The 12,214-nt window shown below is 34.5% G+C and overlaps 1 protein-coding gene across 1 annotated transcript in view; it reads right to left on the bottom strand.

The window, feature by feature from the left end:
• LOC138325880 (zinc finger SWIM domain-containing protein 5-like) overlaps nucleotides 1–12,214 on the bottom strand; it is a 47,304-nt gene that overhangs the window by 17,168 nt on the left and 17,922 nt on the right. Inside the window, exons 2-4 of the mRNA XM_069271857.1 lie at nucleotides 11,031–11,124; nucleotides 5,232–5,359; nucleotides 3,691–3,834 (exon numbers count right to left, since the gene is read on the bottom strand). Of these exons, the coding sequence (XP_069127958.1) occupies nucleotides 3,691–3,834; nucleotides 5,232–5,359; nucleotides 11,031–11,124 (366 nt within the window). The remainder of the gene's footprint in view (nucleotides 1–3,690; nucleotides 3,835–5,231; nucleotides 5,360–11,030; nucleotides 11,125–12,214) is intronic.

Genomic DNA, 12,214 nt, shown 5'->3' with positions numbered 1-12,214 from the left:
AGCTATGACCTCACCGGGCCACTTACCACAAGCTAAATTCTCCACTTATTCTATTTTAGTTTTTTTTTAAAGAAAGTTGTGGAGACTGGTGGTGCTCATGGTGGGAAATGGACTTGCCAGGGCTAGTAGATTTTGACGTAAACCCCCTCTGGGATTTCTGATGCAGTTACATTTCCATATGTCTGTCTAATGTAAACTAGGGAGAGTGTTTTAGGTCTGGAGTTTGGTGAAATCTGCAGGCTAGCACGTCTAATGCCATGGTTTAGGTATTGGAAGTTGCTGAGAACAGGACTTGACCTGGACTTGATGATACACAAAATTCTGCGGGCATTCGCCAATTAAAGACGAGGCATTAGGTACAGTTAGCTTATAACATAGGGATACACACTAATTCTGCTGTCTAGTGTTGTTGATATTAAAGTATTTCGAGTTAAAACGAACAAGATGTGTGGAGTTTGTACCAGCAGATCCAATCAACATTATAGACTATGTGCCTGCATGATCTTGAACCCGTTGATTTTTTCACAAAGTTCTGGGGATAGCCAGGCCCCTATAGATCTATTTGATGTGGTCTTCTAGCCTTGCCTGTACATGTGTTAGTGAGGCTATGGACTGATCAGAACTACCCTAGACTTGTGACCGGGATCAGTGCAGGCCTGTAAAGTACAGAGACATTAAAAGCTTCTGTGAACTGTCTACATAAACACTGTAATTACTAACCAATTACAGCTTTGTTACTTCAGTGTCTGCAGTCATCATACATATATATAGCAACTAACTAAATATAGCCAAATCTAACAAAATATACATCAGCAGTAAAATTATTTAAACTTCCCAATTCATTTGCTCAAATTTCTTACCCAATATCTAACCATAAATCAAATTTCTTACCCAGTTATCAATAAACTTGATGTTAGCTAGAACCACAAACTCAAAGCCCTTAACATCAACTCAAATATTTTTAATCAGTAATCAATATGTTATACATACAAGATATAAAAGCTCAAGTCTCCAAACAAAAATCCCAACGTCTTTTAAAGAACTTTGAATTTAAGCAATAACTCAAATATCTTGTCAAATATCAAGCTCATTGCTAAAATCCCTTACAAAGAACTCAAAACATTGAAAAAGAACTCAAATATCTGATCCAGTGGTCAAATCTCTTTAACAAGACCTTTACACCTAATCTATAACTCAAAAGAATTTGCTAAGAACTTGTACACTTAATATAACCTTTAACTCAAATCTCTTACGAAGAACTCTTACACATGAAACCTAGTGCTCAAATCTCTTATCAAGAAATCGTAGACTTACCTACAACTCAAATCTCTTAACAAGAGCTCTTGCACATGGAACCTAGTGCTTAAGTCTCTTATCAACTGCTTCAGTGCCTTTAAAAACTCCAATCTCTCACCGATCACTAAAATGTCTACCCAAGTACTTCATTCTGGTATCACAGTAATCTATCTCAAACAACTCAACTGATGTTTTCATTCTTTGTAATAAAATGTAAAGCCAAAATAAATGATCTCCATATACATTAGATGCAAAAATATAAAGAAATTTCTTAATTGATGATTAAGGTTCATATCAGATTACAATATTGGTGAAAACACTGTGCATCATTTAGATTTTCAATCTTAATTCTCACCTTTGTTTAATTACCCGTTCATATTTTTGATCTTTTTGTAAACTGTTCACTTATAACCAAATTTAACCTTTGGGACTAAGTATATCTAAATAAATTAGCATGACTAGTCACCTTTAAAGCTTGCCAATTGTTTTTCATTAATTACTACTCAAAGATTATTTTAAATTCAATTTCTCTAATAACATTTTAAACAGTTCAATGACTGTTAATTCTAACCCTTTTACTGTTCATTTTTTATTTTCATCATTGCTTCTTAAAGTCAATTATTGTATAATTCCTCCAAATTTCTTCTCAAAAAGTTCAACCACTTTACAAATTGTTATAATCTGCAGTTATCAAACAAACAAATTAACAACAGATTTAAGCAAATTGAACGTTTAATAAATCGCCTACTTCTGATCTCTTTTTCACATCAACATTTTCACTTCAAAGCAATGTGTTCCTGTACAATACACACAACAGAGCAATTGTAAACTATTACATTTTTAACCCTTAACCAAGAAAATTTCCTTTATCAATGACAAATGTGGCCTGTGTTAGGATTGAACATACCTCTATAACTTCCATCTGTTGCCGGCTAATGTAGTCTGTATATTATAACATTTTATAAAGAAGTTTATCTGCACGAATGACTATATTGTATACGTTTAACACAAATAAAAGTTAAAATGTATAGCAGTCGGTCTTTCTTTTATGATAAAGAATATTTTCATTACTTAGATTTTATCAAAGAGTCCGATATTCTTGACTAAGTTTATAGAAGTAGCCTGACTACAAGGCATTAGTACGCCCCAACTACCAGGCACCAAAGTCACCAATTTACGCACTCATTGTCGATTTTAATTTACCTCAAATGATTGCCTTTCTACTGTATTTGTTTGGCTGTTTTTGTTCGGTACAGGAGTAACTTTCATCGTCAGATTCTTAGATCTCCATCTAAAGGTGTTTGGTTTACCTTACACAATAAGTGACTTTGAAAAGCGTAAAATGAGTTAGGCAATTGGTGTGTTCAGATAAGGATTTTACCAAACAATCAAAGGTATACAATCCCACCACTCAGGAAAAAATTCACATTTAGATCTCAAAATATCACAAAATTGATGCATTTTCAACCTGATCACCTTCATTCAAGCACATCTTGGACCACAAATAAAAGAATAGTAACGTCCACTGTAATTTAAAGGTATAATTATCTATCAAGACTTAATGTGTAAAAAGCATGACTCTACTATTTAGGATTTGTCTTTAGAAAGTCTTGAGACCATTACGGGCATTTGGCAGACATTCTATAGAAGTTTGGAGACAGTGCCTAGACTGATTTTCTGTGCTTTATTTGTTGGGCCCATCAAGTATATATGATCACTCTACTGTAACACGGCCAACACCAAACGTTATGACCATATAGTCCGAACTTGTATACAATTTCTCTATAACCTGATCCTTCATATCAAATTCACAATGAATGAATAAACGTTTCTCATAAGGACTTTCGAGGCCACTGATTTGTTTGAAAATGGATACTACAAGAAAACTTAACTGGTCGAGACATAACAAGGTATAAGTGTAAAACGTATTCCATATCCGAGTTATTCACAATGATGCTATCACTTTCATACTCATGTCTGCAACATCTACTTTATATAGCCAACGCACAATGGCTTTCTGCCCTGAATTTTCTGGACTCAATAAGCAAAATATATCTGAATCCCTAGAAGAATTTAGGTACACCTTCCAACGTCAATGGTTTTCTTTTGTAAGTTTCAGTACAATTTTGTGTCTGAAATATCCTTTTCACATTATATATGTTATCTTTATATGGTTCTAGATCTAGACCAGCTTTCAAAACAATCAAATTCTATAAGTTCCAAAATTATATACATTGCAAAAAAAAATTTGTCTAGTCACTTTTTTTAAAAACTGATGCTAATAAGCATAAAAGCTTTTCATGTGATCGCCTTAGTTTAATGAAACTAAGGCTGGGAGACAGTAATCCAGTGACAGGTACATGTTGTGTGGGTAAAATTTCCCAAAAACTATACCTGGAAGGAGATTGATCTCTGATTTTGCACAAAGAATTTCGTCGGCTATTTTCTGTGCTGTTGGAAGGACCTCTGAGTGATGCTCTGCTATTAGGTACTGGGCAAACTTCTGTAGCTGTTCTCGACTCATTTGTAAAAGTGTTTCTGGAAAGGAAAAACCACACCATCAATATTTGGCACATTGGTTCATCGAATGTTTATTTTTGACAATTATTGGGTTGAATAAGGCTACTATTCCTGACCTCGGAGTCTAGCCTAAAACATTGTACTGATAACACATTCAATGAATTTTGAAATTTACAGCCAAAATTCAAATTCACTAATCTCAGATACTTTGAGATAAATTTCACCAGGGCCTATAAAAAGATCTGGTATACTACAAAATGCAAATTGACAATAAACGTTTTTAGACATGCACATACTGAATCATGAGCTGGTGATTTATTTATGATTGTTCCTTATACACAGATGATTATCATATTTTATAGCATGTCAATGGCTGCTGTACCTATTACCTGCCAGAACATTTCTGCGAAACTCATTAAAATCAATATCCGATTAGTAGAGTGTAAAGCCCGGGTCCCAATGGGCCTTTAATTTTTCTAAACAACAGCAATTAACAATCGAAACAAAACAACGATGTCCTAACGACTAATGCAGGGAATTTATTGCACACATATCAAAAAGACAAACTACTCAAGGGTCAAAACATTCTATCATTATCTTTCCTTTCAGCTAATTTTTCCTTTCAATTTTTCTATGGAGGGTCATTCGTGGCCTTTCATGAGTTGTATTGTATTGATCCGATTCAGTGAAGCGTGAACATGGACGTGGTTTACATCTCATATCGGAGAGACGGAATGTCAATGAGGCTGGATGGATCAATGCGTCCCTACATGACAAGACACCATTGGTTTACAAACGATATTAGAAGCTAAAGACGTGAAGAAAATATACAGAAATATTATCATATACTGAATACTAATTACTTTTGTTATGAATATCGTTCTACCTTAATTGTCACACCGTAAAATTGTTTTAGAAATTGTTAAATTGGACAACAATTCTTAACTTTTGTAATTTTTAGCATTATCAAGTCTTTTTATGTATCTTAAATCTATACCTAACTTGTTATGTTCATGCAAACATGAGCATCATCAGTGAATTGATAAAAGGGTGCTATCAAGTGTGATATGCCAGTGCATGTAATCTATATATAGTAAGGCATTCAATTTCTTCTTTGAAGATCTTAAATATTGATTTACCAATAAAAAAATGTATGTCTTCATAAATAATTAACCTTTAATGAGGACTCTATGGTATTATATTACCCTGGTAGAATCAAATATTGACCAAGGGCGAAGCTGATAGATTTACATGGGATATTTCAAAGTCACAAGTACAATATTGACTTGGCATGTCTGAAAATAGAAACATCAGGCAGATGAAAGGACAAAATGAGTGTGTTACTGTGTTTGAACAAAAGCATCCTCACAGGCTTTCGTATTCAATATTACGATAATGTTTATACCAATACCTACCTGATATAGGGACCCTGAGTTGTACACTTTCGGCCTTCCGTATCCGATATAACGACAATGCTACCACATGTTTGCACCAAAATATATCTTTGTCGCCACAGCCACATTTTACTGAGGTAATTTTACACCTACAAAGGAAAACAAAGATGGGTTTAATATCTTGATTCAATATTCATTAATAAGGAGTAACATAAAGATAAGAAACATAATGTTGTACGCTGTAAACCAACTTGTTTCTGTGAGAGATTCAATTTCCCATATTTTGATCAGAATTACAAAATGACGAAATCTCATTCAGTCATAGTGTCGAAAAATTTGTTTAGGCATATATAATTTAATTAAGTCATTGAAACAGTATGTAGGTTTGCAGTATACAAGACCATTGTTGTAAACACATTTGTTTCTGTTATGAATTTAGTTCAAATCTTTCTTATTACATGTACATGGAATTTCAGTCTAACAAAGTCTCCTCAATGTCCCTCCCTAAAGGGCACTTCGATCACTTTATATTTTAACTGAATGCATGCAACGAAAACAGCAGCATGTCATCTGTTCTAAAACCATAATTATTTCTGTTTGATTACAAATGGTGGTAATTAATCAAAGATCTAGAATACACCTTTCATAAACCTGTTGGTAAATTATCAAAAAATTGTGTCACTATTGTCAAAGGAAGTGATCAAGTTATAGTATCCTACATATGTTGTATGCAGGAAGGAACAATTTGCGCTCTTCTAAATGAATGAAAGTGTCAAAGACAGGGTGATAAATAAGATATCAAGTACACCGTCACTGGCATTTTTTGTATGTCAAATGAAAATAAATTATTCATTTCCGGAACAGAAGAGTTCTAAAAGAGTACATGACTCCGGCTCTGTGGAGTCGCTCTTTGAAAACATGACTTCAAAACGACAAGCAGACTCCAAGAATTAGTCCAAAATCCCCAAGCTATTCCTACACAACCTTTCTAGTGTATGGTGGTGTTTCTAGAGAGAGTCAACCCCAGACAACCCAATGATCCATAGTAGACTGAACTCCAGCTTTGATTTAGACAAGTCCAATAGTGTAATAGAGGGTTGAATGGTTTCGAGTACCTCCAGATGACAAGATGGCTATCAGAAAACAGCTGGTTATAAGGTCTGGATTTGAAGAGTGCATGTGGACTGCATGTTGTGCAATATGAACCCCTACCTACACTTCTATCACTTAGAACTAATGCTAGAACAAAATTTTAAAAGCTTCTGTTTACAATATGATCAGGAAACTTTACTTTCATCTGTCGATGCAACAATATAAACAAATCTTATACACATGTTATGACATCCTGGTAGTACAAGATAACCAATTTATCGTTTCAAATTTTCTTTCAGATATTTTCATTTTTCAAACTTTAACATGCAAATGCTATGCAGAACTGGTATATCAAATCTATCATTCTGTGTACAGTATCTAATATTTTCTGCCTATTCAGAGTGCATAATGGTTTTGGATTGATACATTAATTGATAGAACAAATTACTATCGCATTCAATTTAGGTACATTTTGTCATTCAAAACTACTAGCTAGGTTTTTATATATTTAAAACTTTATTTCCTACAAAAACTGAAATATGACTTTAGTCAGACTTCTGCTCGTTCATCAAATGAAAATAACTGAACATACGTCTGAATAACATGTGTATCTTTGATTAAACTGTAAAGATGTGATTTATAAGTTAGTACAGGTAGGTAAAGACCCACATATATATAGATTTAGGGACATCTGTGGTATATGCTGTTTTATCATTATGACTCGTTTGATGATAATTATTCCTTTTGTTCTCCTCGTTAATTTGTATGCTGCCCTATTACCATATTTGAACAAATGACAGGTGTGATATTCTCCTTGCCTTTCTAACTTTGTAATCTTTGGTGATATGTATAAATGATAGATGCCTTTGATATCACGTTGCTTACCATGTATAAAGCAATAGACATTAATCATAAGGCTAATACTTAATGTTATACAGTATATATTTTTTTTACGTTTATTTGACCTCTTCTGTAAAACAACCACCTGCTTATACTAGAAGGCCACTTGTTCATTTTAATTGAAGTTTAGCAAAGTCTCTTGTAATTGGTTAACAATTGGTTATTTTCTTACACCATGTAAATTCTGTCCTCAACAAAAATTAAATGTATGATGTAAATACTGTCCTTAACAAGCATTAATTGTGTGTGATGTTAATTCTGTCCTCATGGATCAACAAGTATTAATTGCATTATGTATACCTCGACTTCAGATGACACTTATCATATGTCCCAAGTGATTTTGCAAATTTCCATAATTTAATTCATTTTCAACTCATCAGTATATCAAAGGACTAGTATGACATTTGCCAAACCATCAAAGAAAATATGACACAGTGTCAAGTACACAACCTATATATAGTATATATATTGAAGCATTGGTTTAGCAGCTAATTGTCATATGCACCAAAGTTTTCTTTGGTTAATTCATTTTGTAATACATGTGATTAAATTTACAATCATTTAGGACTCCATGAGTCAGATTTTTGTGGCCGTATTTCCCAATCACCATGGTCATCATGCACCCTATCTTGACCTTGATCAGCCTAGCCAATATAAACTTGTGTACTGCCAACCAAAGAAATAACGATGATGGGTAGTTTGGACATCTTTTCCAATAAGCCTCCATGCCTTTAAATCACTGCAATGAATTAACGCAGTTCTTCACACTGTCTTTGATGAATGTCAAATGGAAAATTATATATGAACTTGTATATGAGAATTTATTTGTGGTTTTTCAAGAATAGTTCACAAGTTCATCTATACATAATTGATGTGTCATTGTGATCATGTAAGGATATATGGGTCTGCTCATCACAGTCCCATTAAAACATCCCTTTTTATGAAGTCGACATGGGTATGGTACAGTGTTGTAAGCCACAGGTATGTTTGGCTAGGTGATTGGGTGCTGTAGATCATAAGTTCTAAGTGCAGATTGGGCACAAGTCATAAAATTAATTTTCCTTCATTCATCAACTATGTTTCTGTTTTATTATATAATGCATCAAACATAAATTGATTCAAGTGAATTTTGACGTTTAGAGAATCTGTTACAGATGGCCCCTATCTGTGTTTAAGTGACTGTACCGTGACCTACAGCAGATGTACAAATGTCACACCTGGTCAAGTACATCTCGTGATGTATGGTATTAGTTCATATGTCCTATAAATAATTACCATTAACATGCTGGAGGGTGTGGAGTCGTAAAAAGCCGCGCGAGAAGTGCATGTGGATTACATGTCACATGCAGGCATGTCTGTGATAATGAACCACACAGATGTACCTTTCTTACAGGCGTACTTTGATACCGTCAATAAATCATCACTAATTGAATAAATCTTCTGATTTATTGATGATCTTTTTTTTAAAAAAGATGAATAGTAAGTATCATAGGGTGCATCAAATATTAAAATGTAATCAGCTTACATCATACACGTAATGCTATTGACGTAGAACTGCACTTGTTTCAGTCTTGACATATTGTATATTACAAAGTTCCTGGTCTCTGTACCTGATAATGGGAGTTACAGTGACAGCTAACTCACCAACATTTCAGAAATTACAAATACATCAAACTAAATGGTGAGTCACATTATAATTAATATATCTAATTCAGGTACATACAGGTGAAACTAAGCTCAGGTACGTACAGGCGAAACTATGTGATATGTGCATGTCTAGGTATTTTTAAGTTGTCATTATATTCTAGTCCTTTTGTCATGCATCCTGCTTCAGTCAGAGAGTAGCAAATATAGAGTTCTGAATGTAGTTATCTCCCTTGCAAAAGTACATTTTACTGCATAGTTATCTCCCTTTAACATAATCATATGATTTTGCAATTATTTCCCCTGAATATTATTTTCTTTAAGCCATTAGAAGCTCATTTTACTGTATAGTTACCTCCCTTGTGATACTGTTCAGGTTTTACAAAAATTCTATTTCAATAGCAAAGATAAAAGACTTGTTTCATTAATGAAAAGTCCGGTATTGATGAATACCAAATGAGTTTCCAAAGAAAAGTCAATTCTTGCATAAATAATCTGTTAGGTGGTTAGTGTGCTCAAATATTGTTTGTATGGACAGAATAACTGCAGGATTATAGACCACCTTTCATGTAGCAGTCTAAATAAAAGGACTGTGAGCCTAAATAAACCTGCAGTCTTATTTATTGGGGATTACAGAAAATTTGATATGAAGCTTTACATCACTCCAAATGCATCTGAGCACAAAGTTCACAATGGCCATACAATTGATTCTGCGGATCTTGTAGGCAAGCAATAGATTTCCAGCTCAGAAATGTCTCCGATTCACTGAACTCAGTTTACTTTAACTCTGTCATGTCAAGTCAGAAGCCAATTACAGAGCCAGTGCATTCCTCTGTTAATTCATCAAACAGCTTGGATTTAACGATCATTTCCAAGGACCCCAGATCAATAGGAAACACTAGATTTATATAATCTGTGTTCAGAGCCCATACATTTGGCTCCCACTCTTTTGTACTGCAAAGCATCTCAGTGGCCCAGTCAACTAAATAACAAGTGCCTGACCGACATTGATCAGATCCTGTTCTCCACCATGATTTATTATAAATCTTGACGACTGTAATGTGCTCCGATTCACATATTCATTATAGTGTATAAAAAAGAGGGCAACTGCGAGATCCTTTCAGACGCCAGCCTGAAAGAAATTCATTTCTTATACACACTGTAACTACATCCAAGTTGAAGAATCTGTAATGATAGTTCTCGTGATCAAAAGATGTCGTGTATCCTTGGATTTGTATTTTATGGTTTTCAAAAGGTCTTATGTTATCCAGTTTCATATGATTATCCTTTACCGAGACTTGCATAACGTCTTTCAAACTAAATGGACAGGACTTAATGGTACACGAAGGCCTCACAAAAAGCTTGCCTGACATTGCATACACAGTGCAGAAAATCTTCCACACCCATTCAGTTTTGCCAGATGCTATGAAATTCTGCCCTGATGGTAATCAAAGGTTTTTTAAGCTGCAGTGTTAAGCTGTATGGGATTGTTGTAGCAGGTATTCCAAGGTGTAATCTCCATACTGATTACGGTTTGTCGACCAATTACAGTGTAACCAACATTTTTCATTGAAATTTTTCCGTGTCAAAGAAACTACTGAGCTGTAAAGATGCGTTTCCTCGCATCATTAGACTACTAAAGAGTCTGGCCGCTGGACAATCATACCAAAATCCATGGTAACGTGTGGCCTAGCAGACTAACATGGGGGTCAGACGACCTACTGACATACGATAGCTATAATCATACATGTAAAGTGCACCGTTGCATCATGTCCCGCATATACGCAGCAAAATTGATACAGACCAAGGCAGACGGACAACATTGAAAGGCACTCTATCTTATGTGCATTTAATATACATGTTTTATACATTTGATATCACTGATTGGACTCGTTCCTGAATAAATTGATAGAATTGCCAGAAATTGGATCTACACACAACATAGAATAAAACACAGATCACCATTCATTGCCAGCCATGCCGCAGCACGGCCCCTCTCGTGTGCTTCTGATGCCATGAAACACAATATTAATTGGCTCAAATTCAGAAGCCATCAAGAAAATTATTAATATCTGCAATATTTACAGTGAATTGGAAGCAGCCAACATGAAATGCGTTTATACTGCAGACAATGTGCCATAGTAAAAGACTTGCCAAGGACGTGGCAAGGTCACAGGAGCTTACCTATCAAAGCTGATAGAGACTTGATATGTTGTATCTGGCTCTGTGGTGTACAAAGGATTGGCAGGCTCTGTTACTGTTCCACTAAGGTGAAATCCTGAAATTACAAAAAACTAAATATTTTAATTGCTTAGACAATACCAAGAGTAAATTCATTCAACATAACCATTCAATAAGGAATTCCCCCCTCACAACCACAACCTATCCCTAAATATGCTGCATATTGTATCATTTAACATTGCCCGACCTGTTTTATTATAACCTGACTGTGGAATTAATACATGATGCATTTGTACCAATTAGAAAATACATAATTAATATCTAGGTCACAGTGTACTTGGGTCACATACATGTATAGCACATGGATATATTTATAGAAATAAACACATATTTAGGTCACTCTATGTGGGTCACACATAGGTAGCACAATTGACATAAATCAATTTTTAGAAATAATAACCAGGTAGGATCATTGTTGATAACACTGTAAATAAGACATGTTTTGTCCCCATGGCTCACACATTTACACAAAACAGGTGTTTGATTGTAATGTATTAATTAAGGAAATGATCATCCCACCTGTCCAACATTTGTTGTGTGTTACCCTCAACTTACCTGTAGCACAGGTGTCTACTAATAAGGGTTATTCATCCAACATTAATAAAATATATGGAATAATTCTGTTAATTAACTCTATTTTCAATACAGGAAATAAATATATCTATGGCTGAATCTATGAGAGACAGATAACAAGCTGTAATTTGAACGTTGACACAACAATTTACATTACTTCAGGAGTAATTAAGCAAGTTTCCAAAAACAGCTTATACATATAATATCCCCAATACATTGGAATGTTTAACTCCTTAATCCCTGAAATTTCATAATGGACTTCTCAATCCTCTGAATAAGAAGAGTTCAAATGTGTATCCAGGGGTGAATAAGTTATAAGCTGTACCAGATGTCATCCATAGTTAGGTGACTTTCCAGTGATCAATCATAATCAAAACTTTATCAAATTTTACAATGTCTTTCCAACTAAATATAACCCCCGTTTTTATTTGGTAGTCAGGTTGACCCCAGTGTACCCTGTGACAAGAGACTGCCTCAAGAGACTGCCTCAGTATACTATCATATTAACCTATGTCTACTTGACTTGTGTTACTGTCATATAATGACATTTTTAC

This window comes from Argopecten irradians, chromosome 6 (assembly GCF_041381155.1).
Source record: "Argopecten irradians isolate NY chromosome 6, Ai_NY, whole genome shotgun sequence".
In the NCBI taxonomy this organism is placed as follows: Eukaryota; Metazoa; Mollusca; class Bivalvia; order Pectinida; family Pectinidae; genus Argopecten; species Argopecten irradians.
The sequence above is the reverse complement of the archived record's forward strand: the minus strand, read 5'-3'. Positions and strand labels throughout refer to the sequence as shown.